General features: G+C 43.1%; 1 protein-coding gene across 2 annotated transcripts in view; it reads left to right on the top strand.

Moving 5' to 3' along the window:
* Positions 1-10,165, top strand: part of SETD7 (SET domain containing 7, histone lysine methyltransferase) — a 52,611-nt gene extending 42,446 nt beyond the window's left edge. Inside the window, exon 9 of one of the 2 annotated variants that reach the window (XM_006930851.5) lies at positions 9,578-10,165. In XM_006930851.5, the coding sequence (XP_006930913.2) occupies positions 9,578-9,752 (175 nt within the window). In that variant the 3' untranslated portion in view covers positions 9,753-10,165. Of the gene's footprint in view, positions 1-3,048; positions 8,881-9,577 lie in introns of those variants that run through there. The other variant, XM_003984992.6, reaches the window with a different exon arrangement.
* Positions 10,166-25,102: the final 14,937 nt, after the last annotated feature.

Raw genomic sequence — 25,102 nt, forward strand, 5'->3', positions numbered from 1 at the left:
GATCTGAATGTCCCTCCTTGCATCCCTGAGATGGCTTGAAAATTGTTCTGGCAGGGACTTGCTCCCCTTGGCACCCAGAAACGAGTACTGAAGCTTCAACTGCTGTTTAAAGGGCAGGTAGAAATGGCAAAGGACATGTGTCATGTAAAATGAAACTGACACTGTTATTAACTCCAAGGCTTTCGTGGCCAACGTGAGTTAGGCCAAAGCATCGTTCCAGGCTGCACACAGCTTACCAACAATCTTTTAAAGCAGTGGTAACTAGCGATAATAAATGCTACTTAGACTGCTCTTTCAAAACAAATTAGTTCTGTGATTTCATTGCAAGGACATGATTTTTCTCCCCAAAAGGAAGAGAGCACAGGAGACAAGGGAGGGAACCATTTGTGCAGAATCAAGTCCCTGTACTCTTCAGGGTTATTTTCTTTGAGTCCAATGTGAAATATTAGTTGTTTGGGGTAATGGGAAGACTACCTGAATAATAATATATCATCACATAAAATTCAGAGACATGGGGTACCTGGGTGGCTCAGTTGGTTAAGCTTCTGACTTCAGCTCAGGTCATGATCTCACCCTTCGTGAGTTCAAGCCCCGCGTTGGGCTGTGTGCTGACAGGTCAGAGCCTGGAGTCTGCTTCAGATTCTGTGTTTCTCTCTCTGTCCCTCTCTCTCTCTCTCTCTCTCTCTCTCTCTCTCTTTGTCTCTCAAAAATAAACACTAAAAAAAAAAAATTCAGATACCAATTCATGGCATTCATTTGTCTGTAAAATCATTGGTATTATTATGCACACTTTGACATAAACAAAACAATATCCCATAAGCTGTAGTCTGATACAAAATGCCAAATGAACTACTTTCCTAGTTGTAAATATAGGTAACATGTCACCAAGGGGCCAAACCACTCGGTGCAGAGGTTTGCTTTGACCAGTAATCGTGCTGCTGGCGTTTTCTGAGCACTTGAGGCTGGTGCTGTGCAAACAGCTTCTCCTGAATTACCTCATTTAGTCCTCCCAGTACCTCTGTGGGGCAACTTCCGTTACTGCCCCTCACTCATGGACAGGAAACTCGGACCTCTTAGTCCAAGTGGCTAAGTGTCCTTAATTGTTGTGCCTTAGTGCTTGCCTTGGAGAATCAGCACCTGAAATTGAGTTTTTTTCAGGGTGTCCATTTTCTACTCTTTGAAAATAACAGTAACAAGTAGGAAAATGAAAATAGAAGAGGGTTGTAACAGAAGTCTTAGGCTTCTCCCAGACTTTTTCAGTGCACAAGAAGATTAGCTTGAGCTCCATTTCAGGGGTATTATTATTTTCTTTAATTTTTTAACCTTTATTTATTTTTGAGACAGAGAGAGACAGAGCATGAACGGGGGAGGATCAGAGAGAGAGGGAGACACAGAATCCGAAGCAGGCTCCAGGCTCTGAGCTGTCAGCACAGAGCCTGACGTGGGGCTCGAACTCACAAACCCCGAGATCATGACCTGAGCCTAAGTCGGACGCTTAACCGACTGAGCCACCCAGGCACTCCAGGGGTATTATTTTTTTCATGAAATGTTTTAATTTAGAGACAAAGAGTTGTGATTTTCATAAGGAATTCCTGAGTTCCTGGGGCAGGGATGGATGTCTGTGATGGGGCACAGTGTGAGAATTCTGTGCGTGTGCACATGCTCACACACAATGCACATGTAGTCACTTAGAGTAGCTGAGTCCTCTGTGCCAAGTATCGTGTGAGATGTTTTATATATGTGATCCTATTTTGTCACAATGACAACTCTTATAGGATTAGGATTACTAGTATTACCATGAATTTGCAGGTAAGGAAAGTGAGATTCAGAGATACGGAAGTAAGCTCTCTGAGAGGGGGCAGTAATAACGTGTCAAACCAGGACTCATACCAGAGTCTTTTGACCCTGAGTCAAGAGTGCTTTCCACGAAAGATGACACCCACGTGGTGTGAACATAGAGACCCCTGGGAGTGAGGGTGAGGTTGTTCCTTTGTCCACCACGTAAAAGATGTCCCTACACCACGGACACACTCCTTTCCTCACCACCAATAGAGGGAACTAGCCAAGTACTTCCTATCATGGTGCATGTACCAATCTGACTTAGGGTCTGGAAACTTCTCCTTTGGTGTCTCGATGTCCTTTGCTCACAATGTGACTATAAACGAATGAGATTTATTTGACCAATACATATAGAAATAAAGCAAATTTCTTTTTGGCCATGCCTTACATATATGTATATATCCATTTGGGGTTTCGGAAGCCGTTAGGTGAGCTAAGTCTGTTACTGACTTATCTCCTATTCTCCCGCAGGTGTTATGGGAGTGAACCGGGTTGGGAGCCTTTGGCAGAGGAACGTAGCCATAGCGTTAGCCCTGCCTCAGGTTCTGAGACACCCGCAGCTGCTCCCTTCACAAGATGCTTCACAGGGAAATATTTAAAAGGCAGGTTGGCAGAGAGGTCTAGGCTTCCCTCTTGGAAAGAAATCTTCATCTACTTTTATGCTAGAAAACAACACTTCCTCTGTCTGTATAGTTGAAATACAGAGTTTTTTGCTTTTAAAAGTCCGGAGGGCTCTTCCTTACAGCTCCCAAAACACCCTGATAAAGCCTTGCCCACAAGGTACAGCCGGCTCATCGCCTGCTACGGGCCACATGAGCCGGAATGCTGCTCTGGATCCAGTTTCTCATTAAGGACAGATTTTTGTGGTTGACCATGATTGTTGGTTTATAAATACAGAGTGCCATACATGCTCAAAAAGGAAGATAGAACAGAGATTTTTAAACTTGAGCGTGCACATGAATCACCTGGAGCTGTTGTTAAAATGCAGATTCCAGATCAGGTCTGGGCGGGGCTGAGATTCTCCACGTCTAGCTGCTCGCAGGTGAGAAGCTGAGGCTGGCCGATACGTGGGCCACACTTGAGGACCTACCAGTGGTACCCGGGGAAGAGCTCGTGGGGGATTCCTACCCCCACCCCCACCCGCACCCAGGCTTTGCTTCTGACCTCCTGGTCTGGCCCAGGAATGACTGTGTGCATCTTGGTGTCTAGGTTTGTCCACCCCCGCTTTGGGCCCATCAAATGCATCCGCACACTCCGAGCCGTGGAGGCTGATGAGGAACTCACCGTTGCCTACGGCTATGACCACAGTCCCCCGGGGAAGAGTGGGCCTGAAGCCCCTGAGTGGTACCAGGTGGAGCTAAAGGCCTTCCAGGCCACCCAGCAGAAGTGAAAGGCTCAGCCCTGGGCTTCAGAGACCTGGAATAGAAACTTGGATCTATGCACTACGTTTTCCGACAACGGGACAACCAGGGACTGCTCATGCTGTGACATCACATCCTCTCACGCTGCGTTAGCAACGACTTTCTCGCATACTAACTAGGCTTGACTGTATTACTCATACCAGATTTAAAATTAGCTAGCCTTGCAACAACGTCCTACTGAGAGGTATTGTCGAACACTTGACACAGCATGATGTTCTTGGGTGGTTCAAGTCTAAATCTGTACCACACTCAGAGATGCCAAATGATTAGACTGAAAAAGGGAAAGGGGGCTTTCCAGTCATTTTTAGCCAGTGGTTTTTCCATGATGTTTTTTCCTACGGCCAACACCAGGTGTGTTGTCACACTTGGTGTACGTGCCGTGTGGAGGATAGAGAATTACTACATTTTTATTCTCTAAATGTAGTATAATTTGCCTTTTAACCTTTGATCTGTATCTTGCAATAGAATGGCTTTGTTTTTTTTTTCCTAGCGAACAGAACCCCACTTTTTGAGTCATTTCACCCCTCAGTCTCATTCTCTATCTTAGCTATACCTTTTATAAGAGAAAACTTCCAAATGGATTTCGTGTCCGTGCCAGTGCGTAGGTCTCTCTGGCTCTTTCTATGTCATTGTTTCATTATTATGTCCTAATATAAAGAACTGGCTCATAGGGCCAGGGTATTATTATAGAATTATTATTCTCGCATGTAAACAAAGATACCTTTGCTTTAAGATGTGAGAAGAGATGAGTTTACGTTGTTTGCATTAAGTTATGGAAGAGTTGTAATATATACTTTAAGAAAGGAGAGAGGGAAATTAGTACTTCTAAGCAGTAACTGTGGCAATTTTGCAATATCTTTAATAGTACTAGTAATTTCTTCTCCTCGGGTACACTTTAAATGTACATAACATAGAGCAGTCTGGCTTGTTGGCACAGTGCATTGAATTCAAAAGTCAAATAACAAACTAGAATTCTAACACAGAATTCAAAAGTTGTTTTTTTTTTTAATTGCTACTGTTAAGAGAGACATACTGATCACTAGGTACAAATCTAAACCTTAATACTAAAACTCTTCATTATTGTAACTTCAAAGCACTTACCTGCTTCAAAGCATTGTGAATTAAGAGTAATACCTGTATAGTTTAAAAGCAATGATATCAATAGCATTTCAGCGATTTTGCGAGCCATGTGTAACCACAAGTGCAGAAATAAGGAGAAAACCCCTGTTTTTTTAGTTTAGCTAGTTAGGTATGTAATGTATCTGGGATCGCTCTGAATGAATTCTGAGAGTTCTGGGCTTTTGCCAGCGCCCTCACCACGTGCCCTAGCCATGTCTTGTTCAGATGCCTCCACAAGGCAGCTGGAAAGTTCTGGAGAGCAGCGGTGGTTCTGAAATGCAGCCACTGGTGGTGGCACCTGTCACCTGAGCCGGTTTGGTCTTGAGAGCGAAAGCCTTCCAAGCCAGTGGGGGAGCTCTGGCTGAGCACGGATTGCTTGGTAGCAGTGAGAGGAGTAAAGAAACAGGACAGAATTTGCTCCTTCTTGTCAGGTGCACGTTGTTCTTAGGAAGAAGTTAGCAAAAGTGCTCCATCCAGCGCTGTTCACAACTTTCAGTTCAGGCGGCCCCTGGACACAGGATTCAGCCCTCAAACAGTGACAGAAGGGGCCCCTCCCTCCTTTGCAGGGCCCAGCATCCTGGAGCTCCCCCCCTCCCCCCGCCCCAGCAGTGCCAGGGCACGTGGCCAGTGCAAGGCATGCATCCAGGTGGCGGTGGTTTCAGGGAGGATGAGCTGAGTGTTCACATGTGAGAAGCGGTCAGGGCTGCCAGAAAGATCTCCCGCAAAAGGAACCAATAGAGTTTTTGGATGAAAACGCAGCAGGATAGGATAGCTTCTTCTCTGTAGAAAGAGACCATTCTGTAGACAGCGACAGAGAGACAGTCTCGGGACTTGTATTCTGACGGGTGCTTTAATTCAAATGCGTCCCAAAGTCAGTGACTGTCTTCAGGAGAAAGATGGCTCTACTTGGCCCTCGGCCAGTTGAGCTGTAGAGCCAGGTCAGCGAGCGAGGTCAGGATGGAGCCGGTCACACTTCCAACACAGCTGTGCCTCGAGTGACGTCATTCCCGGGGACAATGTCATTCTTGCTGAGGCTGCAGTGGGGGTGTAATCTCTGACCTGATGGGTTATTGGAACTACCCCACTCAAATGGAATCTTTTTTTCTTCCTTTCTTTCCTTTGATGTAAGGCATTGAAGAGTTGTAAGGAGTACCAGCTAACCCATTTTTCAAATTAGATATGTAATGACAACCCTCAGTTTAAAACCCAGCAGTGTGTCTGTGACCTTCAGACAAATCGGGGGAAACAGTAAGTACACCCAAGCCGAGCCCCTCTCTCTCTCTCTCTCTCTCTCGCTCTCGCTCTCGCTCTCGCTCTCTCGCTCTTTCTCCCTCCTCTCTTCTTGTGCCTTCTGGCTCTTCCTCCTGTTCTCCAGTCCCATCTCTTTCCACTTCCTCTCTTGTCTGTAGGAAGCTTTGCTGTCCATGTCCAGCTGATCTCTCGCTCTTTTCTGTCCTCTCCCTCCCTGTTCTGAGCGTCTCTCCTTTCTTGCGAGGCCCTCCGTGCGTACCTCTGGCCATTTGCTCTGCGTCTCTGCCTGGCTTTGTCGCTCCTGCTCTCCCATGACCCCCCCCCCCCCACCAAACCCCACTCCCAAATGGAAGGCTTTGTCATGGACTGGAATCAGAGGGGGGTTGAGGTTCACTGTGTTCTGTAGGTAGGTAAAGAAGTCGTGGTGGTTTGAGGTACCATAAGGAATTAACGGGTGAGAAAGGAACGTGTTTGTTCCTTATTCGAGCCGAAGTGTGACAGGGAAAGCCTCGGGATGTATTTCTCTACTGAATCTTTACATCCACGGTGGAAGGAAACATGTCAGGAAACAGCCAAATCTGGTAGTTTTGGTCGCATCATGACCACAGCAGAATTGTGGAAGATTCCATGCGGTGGGGAATAAAGAAATAACTTTGTGCTCTCCCAAAACACGCTGGCACCCGTGAGGGTACGTCTGGAGGAGATTCACTCAGAGCCGTCTCGGTCCAACTCCTGCATGACTAGATCTTTCCTTAGCAGCTTTTCTATGACAAAATATTATCTTGTGTTAGAGTTAGGAATAGGAACTAATCTGTAGGAGTATGTCCCACATGGACATTTGAACGGACTAACAAGACAACGGTAAGGACTGAGTTTCCGACACAAAGGAACGATGACATTAAGAGGCAACAGGCAGGGAGGGCTTGAGTTTCGTAGTACCTATTCTTATTTTAACCTGCTTCATCCCTGGTCTACCTGAGAAACAAAGAAGGAAGTTCGTTTTTCAAGACCTCTTTACACCTGTCCGGGGCTGTAGTTAAATGTATTTGCCTTCCGCGGGTTCTTCACACTTGAAAAACTATTTCCTTACCACCAACAACCTGGAAAGGCCAACGTGGAAGCAAAAGTGTAACCATTTACAACATTTAATTGTAACTATTCAAATGGCAGTAACTGTAAACAGTGAATTCAAGGGTTGCCTTCTCAGTGAGACAGTATGTGGCACTTTATAGAAACTTTCCTTTAATATATAAAATTTTAAATCACTCACTACAAAGTGCATTTAAGATCTTCGAAGAAAGTATAGTTTTCTGTTTTGCCTTGTTTTAAAAACAGTTGCCTCAAGTTTCTGTCTTAAGAGTAGTGATTTAGAATCCAGACATCTTTTTTTTTTTTTTTTTTAGAAAAACAAGCAAAACTATGTTGCAAGACTGATAGTTGTAATGTTTATTTGCCACAGATCAAAGGTTCACAAAATATATTAAATTTACATCTACTTGAGGTACCTTGATAGATTGTGTTTTCTTTGATCTTTCCCTTCAGGAATTTGGAGCCTTGTTGTCACTTTTTTATTTTAAAACTACTAAATTTTAATAGTTTTATTTTGCCAAATGTGTGCAGACATATTCAAAGCAATGAAACTATTTCAAGCCATACAACCACAGGGGTGGAAACCCTTTTCACAAATTTTAATGTGTTTGTATGTAAATAGATGTTTGTATGAAATATTTTCACGGTAGAATGAATATATTTAAATGAAGTTGAATTATTCCAGTGCTATTTAAACAAATTACAAAATTTTTGGTGAGAATTACCTGAGTCTATTGAGATACAATGCAGGTCAATTTTGATTTTTAAAACTCAAAAGCCTACAAATAACTCTGACTCATGGCAACTGCCCTGCGTTGTTGCATCTGACGTGGAGAGAGCTTGTAGGCTTCCCCAGTGCCTCTGCCGCTTCCTGGTGTAAGTTAGGTGCTCATGGAGGTGTGTCCACCTTTAAGTGACATCACTCCAGGCCTTTGAGGGCCCGCGAGTGAATTAGAGGCATTAGAGACACTGGTGCAGTTATCCGGAGCACAATTTCTTTGCAGGGCAGCAGAATCAGAAGCCAGATGTGGCCGTGGGAACCTCAGAACTGGGTTTTCTGGCCACCATCAACCGCCACCCTTACTGCCTAGTCACACATGTCAGGGAGGCTGCCCTCAGTGGAGTTGGGGTTCAGACCCCAGGGTGGAACTTCACGGTTTTGCCAGCAGTCCCTGCCTCCTGGCCTCCGCCTCACTGGGAGGAAGGAGGAGGGAGCCGCTGGCAAGGGGCCCATTTCTCAGCACAGTCCATTTCCCGTCTCAGCTCTGGGAGACTATGCACGCAAGCACCAAACTTTCAACCAGAGAGAGACGTCCTCGGATAATGCAAATCCTTGCTTCCTCTGTCTGTGACTTTACACACTGTTGTTAGAAGTCGTTTTAATATCAAGACCAATCACATCTCTGGGACATACCTCCCAACTCTCCTGACTCTTACGTTACTAGAACAACTCCTTTGTAACGGCATTCAACTTGAGTGGGTTGTTTGTTTGTTTGTTTTCCCTCTGCTTCGGTCCTGGATATAAAGAAATGATAAACATGACAAATTTTCACTGTGTATACTAGCAATATGTACACACACGCCAATGTATCTTAACATAGTGACTTGGTTATATTTTGGGTTCCTATAATTAACTTCGATCCTTGCATTGGGAAACCACAGGGGTGTGTGATGTCTGCTTACCATAGAAGAAATCAGGTTCATGGTCTGAGCTCCCTCTTTCAAAAGGTTTCCTCTTGGGTTTTCTATGTTCTCCTTTTATCCTGAAATGCATTTATTAGGTTGTGAGGTATGTTTAAGGATTGGAACCTAGGGGTATGCTTTCAGCATTCATTGCAACCAAAAGTTAACCCCGTCACAGTTAACAAAAGATTGGTCTTTTGTGGAATTTGAACTAAATCTATGAGCCTTATTCAAGATCTATGATTCTATGATTTTTTTAAATTATGGGAAATTAATGAAAGATGTTTACATGAATAATGTTTGCCCTTACTGTGTTATGAATGAGTTTTTTTGTAGTGTGTCTGGGTGCATGTGCAAGAGAGTAGGAAAAATGTTTCTGAAACAAAACTTGACAAATATTTGTAATGAAAAGTAAATTTAAAGATTGCTATAATTGCGCTATAGAAACAATGCAAGTATTAAACAAAATATACAATCATCTGTCAGTGTCTTTCTTTGTCATCTAGGGCAGAAAGGCAGTAACATTGTTCTTATGACATGTCTATTGTATGTCGAAATTACTAAGCCAACCTTTACATTTTGAGTTATTTTAAAATGTGATTAGCCATTTGCCATTTTCAAAGCATTAGAGGAGAGGGGAGGAGGGGTATAAAATGGTTAGGAGCTTTGTATTTAGCACGATTCCACGTGTACCTATGAATCCAGAAGAATTACCAACATCACACAAGAGGGTCTAGTTGATTACATAAAGGTTAAGGGTATTGGATATAAATGAAATGATCAGGGGAAATATCTGAAGGATGGGAAGCGTTGGCTCATGGTTTAAAGAAGATAATGGGAATTCTGTGAGATGTTGCGGTAGATTGTAGAGACCTTAGGACAGCTCTGAGCTGAGGAAACCGGCAACCCCTGACTCCTCCCCAGATCACAGCTCGCATTCCCAAACTTGCCCCTCCAACATTCCCAAGGAACAAAAGCCACAGACACCGGAGGTAAAAATAATACTTTGCTATTAGTTGTGCCTTGTGCCCAGGAACCCAAAGCAATGGATTGGAGTAAGCTGGGTGGTACTACGTGACAGGCAGTTAGGCATTAAACTGAAGCAGGCGTCGAGACCTCCGGTTTTATCTCATCTCCCTCAGTTGCCCAGTCTTTGATCTTATCACACCTCCTAGGAAGAAGACCGAAGCAAGTAAGATGATTAAATCCAACCTGATGCTGGATCAGATTCATCACTTGGATCGAGACACTTCCATATGCTGGATCTTTAAGGCGAAGTTTCACCCACTAACACACAATATTAGTATTCTTCCTCCTTGTGCGGGAGAGGGGTATGAGATTAAAATTTAAATGCTAACGGGGTAAGTCTAAGAAGCTAAAATCTCAAAAGTGAAGGCTCAGGCAACTTTGGGGGCATTAAAATTGGTGTGGAGTCAAAGGTTGTGGAATAAGGTAAGGTGAGGAAGATCGAGACCACATTCTTTTGGTCTCAGTAATCGTCCCCACATGTACCTTCCACTAAATATCTTTCTTTAGGTTTTAATGTTTCAGACTGTTCAGCCTGCTAGTTCATATTAGACTTGAAGTTATTTCAGTGGTCATATCCAGAATTAGATAGCAGCCATTCAGAAGGCACTTCTGCTGTGGTGGACGTTTAATTTCAGCTCAGCATCTGACTAATTTGGATGGTTCAATAAGAAAGTTCTACCCCAAAAGTATTTTAGAAAGCAACTGTTGCCTTTTATATAAAACGATAATGCAAACTCTGCTGCAATGTATTGGTATATGTTTATCTTAAAATTTTGTTTATGAAAAGCAAAAGCTATGATTTTGAAATTAGAGCTTCACTTCTTATAGGGTACATAGAAAAAAATGAATGGATTTATCTAGATTGCTACCCAATTTTTACTTCAAAGTGTCAGAGTGCTTCCAGCTTTAAGAAACATAAAAACAAGAAGCATAAAAACCCAACTCAATATGGCTTAAGAAATAAAGATTTATTACCGCACGTGTAAGACCCTCACAAAGCAAGACACTGTTGAGTGACGCTAGAGTTGATCACTCAGCAGCTCAACCAGGTCCTATCTTTCTGCTCTGCAATTCCCAGTCAGATTTGCCCTCAGGGGCCAGCTCACCTCACAATCACAACATGGCTGCTGCAGTTCCAGACCTCACAGCCGGATTTGGCAGCATCCAGTGGGTAAAAAGGAAAGTCTCTTCTGTGATCTCTACCACTGAGGAAACCTAAACTAATCATTTAGCAAGGGCCATGGGGGTGCTATGATTATCTGACTGAAGCATATAGCTGTGTGGAGATGGGTGGTTGGCCTGAACAAAGCTGGGGTTTTGGCAGCAAGAAAGAAAGGAGAGATGACAGGCTGACCACCCACAGTATCTGCCTCATCTGCGACACAGGTTTTGCTTTATTAAGAGAAGAAAGGAGGTTAGTCTCTTTAAATAAATGAAAGGATTTTTAAGTTACTTCAGATCAATTTAGAGAATTCTCAAATGGTGCATATGAGAGAGGTTCTAAACGATACACTTATGTAGAGTGTATAAGGCAGTGTTAAATATTTAGATTATTGCTTAACAGCCATGTGCTATAGCTGCTGCTATTGTTCCATTTTACAGAAGGGAAAACTGAGGCATAGAGATGTTAAGTAACTTGCAGGTAAGTAATAGTCATGGAAGTGGTAGAGGCAGAGTATGAAGCCGGATGGCTGGGCCCCAGGCTGTTCTCTTAACCACAACTGTGGGATCTCCTCTCTCCTCCGGCCCTTCACATGTTAAGACCATCAGTGAATAACCGGAGGCTTCCTTTTCCTTGATCATTTGCTTAGCCGGCCAATCAGCCGGTCTCCCCGACCGTGGTCCCTCCTCGGGCCAATCCATGGGATACACAGACCAGCTTCCCATGCTTTTATTCTCATTGCTTTCTGCCCTGGTCCAGAGCTCCAACACCTCTCTGCCTGGATTTCCGCCATAGCCTCTCTGTCCCATCTTATGTTCCACTCCTCACTTCCACCACGTGAAGCTTCCTCAGTGACGAGACTTCCCTGTTCTTGCCCGAGGATGGTGGCACCGGGAGGGCCAGGTGGTGGGAAGGAGCTGGGCTCTACAGTGAGACTGATTTTTTGGTTTGTATTTTTATTTTTATTTTTTCCTATTTTGCCCATAGCCTACACTCTCCCTTCTGGCAGCCACCAATTTGTTCTCTGTATTGATGTGTCTGTTTCTATTTTGTTTGTTTTGTGTCGATGGGCTGTGTGTGTGTGTGTGTGTGTGTGTGTGTTTTGTTTTTTAGATTTCACACAAAAGTGAAATCATATGGTATTTGTCTTTCTCTGACTTATTTCACTTAGCATCATACCTTCTAGGTCCATCCATGTTGTCACAAATGGCAGGATTTCATTCTTTTTAATGGCTGATCAGTATTCCATTGTGTATAAATACCACGTCTTCTTTATCCATTCATCCATGCATCGATGAGCATTTTGGTTGTTTCCATATCTTGGCTATCGTAGATAACGCTGGAGTGAACATAGGGGTGCATACGTCTTTGGAATTAGCGTTTGGTTTTCTTTGGATAAATACTCAGAAGTGGGATTGCTGGGTCATTTGGTAGTTCGAGTTCTAATTGTTTGAGGAATCTCTATACTATTTTCCATAATGGCTGCACCAGTTGACAACTCCCACAGTGGATGAGGGATTCCTTTTCCCCACATCCTTGCCAACATTTGTTTTTTCTTGTCTGTCTGACTTTAGCCATCCTGACAAGTGTGAGGTGGTATCTCACTGTGGCTTTGGTTTGCATTTCCGTGATGCTTAGTGATCTTGGGTACCTTTTCATGTGTCAATTGGCTATCTGTATGTCTTCTTTGGAAAAATGTTCAGGTTCTCTGCCCATTTTTAATAGATTGTTTGCTTTTGAGTCAACCTGGTGTTAGTTAGCTTTGGCACTGTCTGTGTGACTTTGGGCTCTAGGTTGCACTCTGGCAAATGTGGATAAAACCCGCTGCCCAGGGTTGCTTGGGGATTGAAAAGATTGCATGATGCATGCTACCCCTCCCTCCGCCTTCCTCCAGTGCAGACACTGGCACCTGCCTATCTTTCGAAATGCCAGGCTCGCTCCCCTCTTGGGACCTGTGGGTGTCTTCCTCCCAGATAGCTGCAGGGCTTTCTCCCTCCTTCAGATCTTCACTGAAATAAGGGCTTCCTTGGCCACCCACTTAAATTGCAATTAGAATCCCCAAACCAGTTTACCTTCCTTTCTTTGTCTCCATACCATGTGTCACCCCTAACTCGCTATGTAATTTAGTATCTATCATGCTTGTCTATGGTCTTCTCCCTGTAGACTGTCAGCTCCAGGTGGCATGTATTTTAGTCTGTTTCCTTCACTGATGGATCTTTAACAGCTGGCTCATAGTAAACATTCAATAAATTGAACGAAGGAATGGGAGAGAATGGTTAAGAGAACTTTGATCATCATCTTAGGTTGAAAACACCAGCTCTGCCATGTCCTAACTGTGTGACCTGACTTCTTTGAGCCTCTGTTTCCTTATGTGTAAAATTGCGTTAACAATGATGCCTGGAAAAAAACGAAACAAAAGATTGCGTTTGACCCATGGCACAAACTCACTAACTGTGGCCCTGTTGCTTCGGAATGCCATTTTCCGGGCATAGCCAAAGACTACCTCTTTCCAAGAAGTCCCCAACGAAGAGACCATGTCCCGGGAAGCTGGCCTGATTCTTCAGGACCTGCCCTCGCCATTCACCCACGTAGTCTGCACCATGTGCACACCGACAGGCCACACCAGGGTATGCAATGCGTGTCCTCTACTGTTCAATGAGTGAAACATCTAGCTGGCTTCTCATGTACATGACAGGCTTTGGGGGACCAGCAAGTATATCCTAGCAGGTGCATACGAAGCAGTCTCCAAATACCTGATGTGAGAACAACTAAGCCAGCATGTGTTTACTTGAGAAATCAGGTTCTGAGGGACTCTCCAAGATGGCAGAGAAGTAGGGGGACCGGGACTTCCCTCGTCCCTCAAGCACAGCTGTATCGAGGTCAGAACACTTAGAACGCCCAGAAACAGTCTGCGGAGTGACAGAAAAATCACAGATTTAGGAGACAGCTTGGCGAGGCAGAGGTGAGTGTTTGTGAATTGGGAGAGACAAAGCAGCCTGCAGCATAGGCACGGAGGGGAGGGGACCCCTTCTGTGGAGAGACAAAAGGAAGAGAGAGAGAGATCTGGAAGTGTGGGATTGTATGTGGGCAAGAGAGAAACCTCTCCGGACCGTGGGGAACCTTTCGACCACAGGAGAAAGAAAAGTACGGACAGAGACAGTTTCTACTTTGAGAACAGCCTTAAGAGCTGAAGATCAGAGTTATCAGGGATGCAGGACTTTCTCCAGACCGAAGCTGCTGCCATGTGTGCTCACCTAGTGGGGAGGGCAGCCAGCCCCGGGACACAGCAGGGATCTCGGGGGGCACTCTGGGAGAGAGCAGTCCCCTCCCTTGAGTACTGTGGGGAGAGGGTATATTGCTTCCCCCCAAGAAAAAAAGAGCCTGCAGGCGCCAGCCAGAGGCCTTTAACAGCTAGGCGGAGTGGCGCTACCCCAGAACTGGGTTCACACGGTGCGGGATCAGGGTTTGAATCCCAGCTGAGCATCTGGGACACACAGGAGACGGTGGAGCAGGGCAAGCCGCCCACCGATGCTGGCACTGCTCTGTCGGGGCAGCCTGAACAGCATGGTTTGGGACACCTGATCCAGGGAGGAGAGATTGAAGTTTCACCATTTTTCTCCCCATCACCAACATGGTGGGGCGTCAGGGAACAGGACAGAGGCCCCCCGGTGGAGGCAGGACCAAACCCTGCCCCTCCATGCCTAGTAGCTGCTTATCTACCAGAGTGGGACTGACACGGACCAAACCAGACAGCTTCTCCCCCAGGCACCAACAGACAGCTGTCCTGTGGTTTAGTATGTCAGTCTGGTTTTTTTCTCTTTTCTTTCCTTCTCTTTTCCCTTCTTTTTTCTTCCTTTCTATGCTCTGTTTGTTTGTTTAATCAGGCATTTTTACTGCACATATAACAAACTATTAAAACATGTAAAAGACAGAAACCTAGCCAAAATGATGAAATGGAAGAATTCCCCTCAAAAGAAATTCCAGGAAGAAATGACAGCCAGAGAATTGCTCAAAACAGATATAAACAATATATCTGAACAAGAATTTAGAATTACAGTCATAAGACTATAATTATTAGTCATAATACTAATTAGTCATAAGACTAATAGCCAGACTTGAAAAAAGCATAGGAGACAACAGAAGATATTGCTGCAGAGATCAAAGACCTAAGAAATAGTCACCATGAATTAAGAAATGCTGTCAATGAGATGCAAAATAAACTAGATACAGTGACAGCAAGGATGGGAGAAGCAGAGGAGAGAATAGGTGAAATAGAAGATAGAATTATGGAAAATGATGAAGCTGAGAAAAAGAGGGACAGGAAATTACTAGACCATGAGGGGCAAATTAGAGACCTAAGTGATTCAATGAAATGAAATAATATCCATATCATAGGAGTTCCAGAAAAAGAAGAAGAAGAGAGACATAAAGGGGCAGAAGGTTTATTTGAACAAATTAGAGCTGAGAACTTCCCAAATCTGGGGAAGGAAATAAACATCCAAGTCCAGGAGGCACAGAGAACTCCCTTCAGCATCAACAAAAACAGGTCAACATCACAACATATCATAGTAAAGCTGGAAAAATACAAAGATAAAGAGAGAACTCTTTAGGGATAAATGGGTCTTAACCTACCCATTTAAGGGTAGTAGCAGACCAATCCACTGAAACTTGGCAAGCCAGAAGGGAGTGGCAGGAAATCTTCAATGTGCTGACTAGGAGAAATATGCAGCCAAGAATCCTTTATCCGGCAAGGCTGCCATTCAGAATAGAAAGGGAAATAAAGGCTTTCCCAAACAAAAAACTAAAGGAGTTCATGACCACTAAACCAGACATGCAGAAGATCCTAAGGGGTTGGGGGGGGGGGGGAGAGGGCGGGGGAGGGGGACTCTGTGAGTGGAAAGCAGCAAAGACTACAAAGGACCAGAGACATCACCACAATCATGAAACCTACAGAAAGCACAATGACACTAAATCCCTGTCTTTCAATAATCACTCTGAGTGTAAATGGACTAACTGCCCAATCAAAATACATAGGGTATCAGAATGGATAAAAAAATAAGATCTGTCTATATGCTGCCTACAAGAGACTCATTTTAGACCTGAAGACACATTCACATTGAAAGTGAGGGGATGGAGAACCATCTATCATGCACCTGGATGTCAAAAGAAAGCTTGAGTAGCCATACTTTTATCAGACAAACTAGGTTTTAAAACAAAGACTGTAACAAGAGGTGAAGAAGGGCATTATATCATAATCACACGTGCTAACCATCGAGAAGAGCTAACAATTGTAAATGTTTATGCCCCCACTGTGGAAGCATGCAATATATAAATCAATTAATCACAAACATAAGCAAACTTATTGAGAATAATACTGTAATTATAGGTGACTTTAATACTCCACTTACAACAATGAACAGACCATCTAGGCAGAAAATCAATAAGGAAACAATGGCTCTGAATGACACATTGGACTAGAGGGACTTAACAGATATATTCAGAACTTTTCATCCAAAAGCAGCAGAATACACATTCTTCTCAAGTGCACATGGAACATTCTCCAAAATAGATCACATACTGGGTCACAAAACAGCCCTCAACAAGTACAAAAAGATAGAGATCATACCATGCATATTTTCAGATCACACCGCTCTGAAACATGAAATCAACCACAAGAAAAAATTTGGAAATCCCCAAATACATGGGGGTTAAAGAACATCCTACTAAAGAATGAATAGGTCAACCAGGAAATTAAAGGATTAATTAAAAAATATATGGGAGCAAATGAAAATGAAAACATGACAGTCCAAAACCCTTTGGGATGCAGCAAAGTTAGACCTAAGAGAAAATACATTGCAATCCAGGCCTATCTCAAGAAGCAAGAAAGGTCCCAAATACAGAACCTAACCTCACACCTACAGGAACTAGAAATACAGCAGCAAAGAAAGCCCAATGCCAGAAAAAGAAGAGAAATCATAGAGATTAGAGCAGAAATAAACAATATCAAATCAAAAAAACCAACAGAACAGATCAATGAATCTAAGAGCTGTTTTTTGGGGAAGAATAAACAAAATTGAAAAACCCCTACCCAGACTTCTCAAAAAGAAAACAGAGAGGACCCAAATAGATAAAATCATGAGTGAAAGGAGTGCCTGGGTAGCTCAGTTGTTTAATCGTCCGACTTCAGCACACGTCATGATCACAGGTTCCTGAGTTTAAGCCCTGTGTGGGGCCCTTTGCTGGGACCTCGGAACCTGGAGCCTGCTTGGTATTCTGTGTCTCCCTCTCTCTCTCTGTCCTTCCCCCACTTGTGCTCTGTCTCTCTCTCTCTCAAAAATATATAAACATTAAAAAAATTTTTAAGATAAAATCACTAATGAAAGAGGAGATCACAACCAATACCACAGAAATACAAACAATTATTAGAGAATACTATGAAAAATTATATGCCAACAAACTGGACAATCTGGAACAAATGGACAAATTCCTAGACACTCACACACTACCAAAAATCAAAAGGGAAGAAATAGAAAATTTGAACAGACCCATAACCAGCGAAGAAATTAAATCAGTTACCAAAAATCTCCCAACAAATAAGAGTCCTGGGCCAGATGGCTTCCCAGTGGAATTCTACCAGACATTTAAAGCAGAGTTAATACCTATTCTTCTCAAGCTGTTCCAAAAAAAATAGAGATTGAAGGAAAGCTTCCAGACTCATTCTATAAAACCAGCATTACCTTGATTCCCAAACCAGACAAAGACCCTACTAAAAAGGAGAATTACAGGCCAATATCCCTGATGAACATAGATGCAAAAATTCTCAACAAGATACTAGCAAATAAAATTCAACAGTATATTGAAAGAATTATTCACCATGATCAAGTGGGATTCATTCCTGGGCTGCAGGCCTGGTTCAATATTTGCAGCTCAACGTGGCATATCACATTAATTGAAGAAAGGATAAGAACCATATGATCCTGTCAATAGATGCAGAAAAAGCATTTGACAGAATACAGCATCGTTTCTTGATAAAAACTCTCAAGAAAGTCAGGATAGAAGAAACATACCTGAACATCATAAAAGCCATATATGAAAGACCCACTGCTAATATCATCCTCAATGGGGAAAAACTGAGAGCTTTCCCCCTGAGATCAGGAACACAACAGGGATGTCCACACTCACCGCTGTTGTTCGACATAGTGTTGGAAGTCCTAGCATCAGCAATCAGACAACAAAATGAAATAAAAGGTATCCAAACTGGCAAAGAAGAAGTCAAACTCTCACTTTTCACAGATGATATGATACTCTACATGGAAAACCTGAAAGACTCCACCAAAACACTGCCAGAAATGGTAGCTAAATTCAACAAAGTCACAGGATATAAAATCAATGCACAGAAATCAGTTGCATTTCTATACACCAATAATGAAGCAACAGAAAGAGATATCAAGGAATCGATCTCATTTACAATTGCACCAAGAACCATAAAATACCTAGGAATAAACCTAACCAAAGAGGTGAAAGATCTATATGCTGAAAACTATAGAAAGCTCATGAAAGAAATTGAAGAAGATGTGAAACAATTAAAAAACATTCCAAGCTCATGGATTGTCAAAACAATATTGTTAAAGTGTCGATACTACCCAAAGCAATCTACACATTCAATGCAATCCCAATTAAAATTGCACCAGCATTCTCCTCAGAGCTAGAACAAACAATCCTAAAATTTGTATGGAACCACAAAAGACCCTGAATCGCCAAAATAATGTTGAAAAAGAAAACCAAGCTGGAGACATCACAATCCCAGACTTTAGCCTGTATTACAAAGCTGTAATCATCAAGACAGTATGATATTGGCACAAAAACAGACACATAGACCAGTGGAATAGAACGGAGAGCCCAGAAATGGACCCACAAATATATGGCCAACTAATCTTCGACAAAGCAGGAAAGAGTATCCAGTGAAAAAAGACAATCTCTTTAGCAAATGGTGCTGGGAGAACTGGACAGCAACATGCAGAAGAATGGAACTGGATCACTTTCTTACACCATACACAAAAATAAATTCCAAAGGGATTAAAGACCTAAATATGAGACAGGAAACCATCAAAATCCTACAGGAGAAAGCAGGCAGCATTCTCTTTGACCTCAGCCACAGCAACTTCTTACTTGACATGTCTCCGAAGGCAAGGGAAATAAAAGCAGACATGAACTATTGGGACCTCATCAAGATAAAAAGCTTCTGCACAGCAAAGGAAACAGTCAACAAAACTAAAAGGCAACCAATGGAATGGGAGAAGCTATTTGCAAATGACATATTGGATAAAGGATTGTATCAAAAATCTATAAAGAACTTACCAAACTCAACACCTGAAAAAAAAATCCAGTGAAGAAATGGGCAGAAGACACAAATAGGCACTTTTCCAAAGAAGACATTTGGATGGCTAACTGACACATCAAAAGATGCTCAACATCACTCATCATCAGGGAAATACAAATTAAAACTACAATCACCTCACACTGGTCCGAGTGGCTAAAATTAACAACCCAGTAAACAACACATGTTAGCAATCATATGAAGAAAGGGGAACCCTCCTGCACTGTTGGTGGGAACGCAAACTGAACCAGCCACTCTGGAAAACAATGTGGAGGTTCCTCAAAAAATTAAAAACAGAACTACCCTACGACCCAACAATAGCACTACTGGGAATTTATCCAAAGGATACAGGAGGGTTGATTCACAGGGACACATGTAACCCGATGTTTATAGCAGCACTTTCAACAATAGCCAAATTATGGAAAGAGCCCAAATGTCCATCAACTGATGAATGGATAAAGAAGATGTGGTATACCTGTATACGATGGAATACCACTCAGCGATGAAAAAGAATGAAATCTTGCCATTTGCAACAACGTGGATGGAACTGGAGGGTATTATGCTAAGTGAAATAAGACAGTCAGAGAAAGAAGGACATCATATGATTTCACCCATATATGGAATTTGAAAACTTAACAGAAGACCATAGGGCAAGGGAAGGAAAAATAAGTTGCAAACAGAAAGGGAGGCAAATCATAAGAGACTCTTAAAATACAGAGAACAAACTGAGGGTTGATGGGGGTGGGGGGTTGAGGGCATTGAGGAGGGCACTTGTTGGGATAGGCACTGGGTGCTGTATGTAAGTGATGAATCACTGGACTCTACTCCTGAAGCCAAGACTAACTACACTGTATGTTAGCTAGCTCAACAATAAATTTTTAAAAAATCATGTTCTCAGTTTGCTCATTCATTCAACATATATTTCTTAAGCTTTACTATCTAACAGCCAACTATTCTAGGACATTAACAACTCAGCACTGAACAACAGCAAAGTCCCTGCCTTGTGGAGCTTACACATGCATGGGGCCACTAGTCACAAATCAGCCAAAGAATGGCTGTAGGTGCCAGGAAAGTGCTGTGGGACCGGGAAGGGGGAAGGAGTGTGGGAAGAGGCGTGCAGGGGCAAGATCGGGAGCCCTCACTGAGGAAGGGAGAGCACAAACCAGGGGGTCTGGGGAGTTTCCAGGTGCAGGAAGGGCTGCAGTGAGCCAAGCCCTGAGGTGGGAACTTGCGTGGAGTGTCCGGGCCAGGGTGGCTGGGAAGGAGAGGATTGGGTGATGTGCTCAAGTGCTCAGAGGAAGAGCAGAAATCCAGATCTCTGGGGGCCTTCAACGCCATTTTAAGGACTTTGTTTATTAACTCAGAATGTAATGGGAAATCAACCCATGATATAAACTCCTTTTGTCTGTTTCTAAAAACAAATCAGCGTTGTCTAACTTAGTTTACTGTAGGTTCCAAAAACACTTTGTTTTAATGTTTATTTATTTATTTTCAGAGAGGGAGAGGGAGAACGTGAGCAAGGGAGGGACAGAGAGAGAGGAAGAGAGAGAGAATCCCAACAGGCTCCGCGCTGTCAGTGCAGAGCCCCCCGTGGGGCTTGAACTCACGAACTATGAGATAATGCCCTGAGCCAAAATCAAGAATCAGATGCTTAACCGACTGAGCCACACAGGTGCCCCCAGAAACACTTACAATTTTAATTGCTATTAGCCCATCGATTGGAATGTTCTGAATGGCCGAGTGGTAAGAGCTGCTTTCCAGCTGTTGCAGGATCACTTTATCAGTCTGGCGGTTAACAGGTGAACAGACTAGAGTGAGCATGGGGCCAGGTAACTGCAGGAAGAACAAGATGACGGTGGAGGGGAGCAAAGGGACAAGGATAAGGGGTCGGATCTCAGACATACAGTAAAGGCAGAGACAATAGGATTTGCAGAGACAAGATATGGGGTTAGTTATTTTCAAAGATATATTTTATTATTAGTCAGGTATGGTGAGGCCAACACACCAGGAGACAAGTGCCAGTGAAAGACAGTTGGCTATTCACAGTTCCCAAAAGTAGAGAGCACGCCAGGACGGAGCCCCGGCCAGGGGCAAGCCAAGGGGAAGCATCAATGCCAGTGAGAAGGGAGCAGGGGAAAAGGTGGGCAAGGACCTCCATTATAATTTGGGAAAAAGGAACAGGTGAGGCAGGGTAAGCAGGTTTAGATGACTACTTTGAATAATTTCAACAGCTGTCTGGAGTCTGGCCCTGGGGTGATAGCGGCCCAGCGTGCGAGAGCCTGTAAGAGCCGAGTATAAAGAAGCTGGTTGCGGGGCGCCTGGGTGGCGCAGTCGGTTAAGTGTCCGACTTCAGCCAGGTCACGATCTCGCGGTCCGTGAGTTCGAGCTCCGCGTCAGGCTCTGGGCTGATGGCTCAGAGCCTGGAGCCTGTTTCCGATTCTGTGTCTCCCTCTCTCTCTGCCCCTCCCCGTTCATGCTCTCTCTCTGTTCGAAAAATAAATAAACGTTGAAAAAAAAAAAAAAGAAGCTGGTTGCGGTGTGGGCCCTGCAGTGGTGTCCGGGGATGTGAAAAGCACGACTTGTTTGCCATCTCTTGGACTTGGTAGCCAAGGGTCAGCAAGGCCCCAGATGTCAAAGTAACAGAATAAAAGGATACGCTTAATACCTTGGGAAGTTAGGAGTCAAGGCTAACTCTGAATTTTGATATAAGCAACTGCAAGAATGGGGTAATTACTCGTGGAATGACTTCTGCCTCCATTACTCATACTGGTCTCACCCCAAATCACATGCGCTCTCCGTTTTTAAGTTCCAAAGCAACCCATTAATTCTTCATGGTCCAGCTCCCTCTTGTGGTAAGAATTTGATACTGTTTCTGACATGAAGATGGAAAGCAAAAAGAACTTCAGCAAAAGGATGATTTAACACGTTTCAAAGACAAACCTTGTGCTGATGTACATTCCCATCATCAGGTTGAACTTAGACTCACCAAATGAAGACACCACTTCCAGAGCTTTTTTTTCTTTTTAAATCAGCCCAAATTTCAAAAGAGCTCAGAACACATTTGAAACCTGCAGTAAACTAAGTTGAACAGGACGTGTTTATTTTTTAAAACAAACAAAAGTGTTTTATGGCACATAGCTCTTTAAAATCTCTATCTGGGTAGAACACAGTTTTCTGCAAAACATGGGTTATAAATTCATTAGGCCTGAATTAATCTAATCTTGTACTTCCCTAACCTATCATATTTCTCTTCTTTTTTTTTAATGAGTTAGCCATGAGTTGTGAGAGTCGTGGATCACCAGGGGACATTACCTTCTGGTTAACCATATGCAGAAACTATGCAGAACTGAATGAAAGTGCTTAAGATACCTTCACCAATGAGCAGCTTCCTGAGTTTCTTCTAGACTCTAAAATCTAGCTCTTAGCTGAGGCAGAGGAATATAGTTTCTCCAAAACAAGAAAATCTTAAGTAGCTTAAATAAAAAACTGAGTCATATTCCAGCTTGCTATGAGAGCGGGATATACACTGGGGGTAATTGTGTTCATCCCATACCTACTAAAATTGATCCCCAAAAGGAAACTAATTTATCCCAATAGGATTGGGATATTAGAGAAATTTCTCAAAATTTCTTTACACAGTGGAGCTATTCAAAATTTAGCAATTGGTGTGGGTGTGGGTGTATACTGGAATGCCACTTATGTAGGTAAGACTTACAGCCCCATGGCCATGTGGAACACAGCCAGAAACCTGAAAGCAAGTGACTTCTGAGCAGCCAATAGCTATTTCAAAGTTCATGCCCTTTGTTCTGTAGAACTTCCCTGACACAGACACTGAGGAACGTCACCATTCCAGCCCAGAGCCTCTGACCAGTGAGATGTGGGAGGCAGCAAGAGAGAGGGGAGAGAGAAGCATTAGTAAGTGTGGCTGGTTTTCTAAAAGTCTCTTTTACAGTTTTTCAGAACCTTGGCTTAAAAAAACCACGTACTGGGGCACCTGGGTGGCTCACTCGGTTAAGCGTCAGACTCTTGGTTTCAGCTCAGGTCACGATCTCATGGTTCATGAGTTCAAGCCCTGCTTCCGGCTCTGTACTGACAGCGTGGAGCCTGCTTGGGATTCTCTCTCTCCCTGTCTCTCTGCCCCTCCCCATCTCATGCTGTCTCTGTCTCTCTCAAAATAAATAAATGAACTAAAAAAACAAAACAAAACCCTGTGTACTTTAACAACCTGTCACAAAATACTCAACCACTGCTTTTCCAACTCAGCGAGCAGGGTCACCTGGGAATTTGTTAATTGTGTAGACTCTTGGGCCCCAATCCCAGAGATCCTGTATGTGGGTCAGGTCCCCGGGCAGTACACAGAAAGCCTGGCATTTCTGCTTCACAGTGTAGTCTTGTCAGGGATCTGAGAATGAGGCTCCTGCGTGATTAAGGAAAGATAAAAGTAAGTGGAATGTACTCTGCCTAATGATGATGGTAATTGTTGTCAAAACATAGGCTTCCTCCAAGAACTCAAAAACGGCTCTTTGGGAGCCATTTTAAGATCAGAGCATAGATATCTAAAGTCACCAGAGAAAGAAAAAAAATGGCTGCCAAACCAGCAGGACTTGATTTGATAAAATATCTTAAGAAACGATCCGGATTTGGGAATTTACTTCAAATGCCAGTACAAGAGGTGAAGAAAGTAGACGGGGTTGTAAATAAAGCCAGACTGACCTTGTGTGAATAATGACTAAAGTGGGTGATGGGTACATGGTGGGGAGGGAGGTCATTCTCTAATACTGTGCATTTTTATGTGTTTCCAAATCTCCACAATAAAAAGTGAAAGGAAAAAATAAAATTTCAAAAGGGAAAGTTGACTATAAACATATCAAAAAACAAGTGTCCCGGAGGCAACCATTACTCATCCTAATTTTGTCCAAGTAATTGCTTTCCTTGAATTTCCTGGTCCCACTGGCAAAATAATCCCTGTTGTGAGTGGGTCTATCAGATAGCATTAAGCATTACATGTATATAAGTGAAAACTCCCTTTGTTCTCATTCCTTGCTCACCAAAGCAATCTTCTGATTGTCAATCTGCCTTCAGGGAGAAAGTGCTCTGATCATGCTGGAATGGATGTGACAGTCATATTCGTCATTACTTGTGACTAAATTAAGATTCTGGTTATCCGTTAGTTGTCTAATTAGTTATCCATTAGTTATGTCACTTAGTTTTCACAATAGAAAACATGGGGCCCCGTTATTACTTGGGAAAGATTACCATCCTAACCGGTTAAAAGGGAAACAAAATACAAAAGAATGCACGAAAAAGACTGTTCATTAATCTGGAAAAACGCACCTATGTTAGATACTCATTTCATATCACCTATAATGCCTTGTGAAGATATATATCTATATATATGATTAATAGCCATTGTTTTTCTAAGTAGAATTTCATTGACAGTCCCAATCTCATCACAAAGAATTGTAGTTTACCATTTAAGATAATATTGCTAGTAAATCCCCTTAAGCAGGCACTTGTAAACACATATTGCCACAATCCACTGAAAGGGAATGGATTCTGAGGGTGCTTCTGTGCCTGTCTGACATCCAGTGTCAATTCATGTATTAAATACTAGCAATGCTAAACCTCTAAGTCTGTATCATCTATTGCCATGCAAACACAAGGTTTCAAGGTCCTTCTCCCACGCCAATGGATTGTCTTCCGCACCCCCCAGGATGTTTCTACCTCATCCTTCTGTTTGGTGCAACAGCATTTCCTGCTATAACCAAAGATACTATTTTTTATTTTATGTGTTTTCTTTCCATTTTCAAAAGCTTCTTTCCATTCCAAAGTCTGATCTGATAACCTGGCATCCCCCCATTGCTGTCCATTCAGCTGTGAGAATTGCTCAGGTACACTGGCCATTGAACAGAGTTGGAAGAATGGTTCATCCATAGACACAGCAGGACATGTATGACCAGGGTCAGCCTTTTGCAGAGCCCAGAAAGAGGAAAGGTAGTGAGAAAAGCGCATTGAATTTGATGTCAAAAGAGCAGGACTCAAGCCCTATGAGCTTTGTATGCTTTAACACTGTTTCCCCTTTATAAATGAGCCCAGTGCCCCCACTACTTCACAGGTTTAAGTATAATGCAG

This window comes from Felis catus, chromosome B1 (assembly GCF_018350175.1).
Source record: "Felis catus isolate Fca126 chromosome B1, F.catus_Fca126_mat1.0, whole genome shotgun sequence".
Taxonomy (NCBI): domain Eukaryota; kingdom Metazoa; phylum Chordata; class Mammalia; order Carnivora; family Felidae; genus Felis; species Felis catus.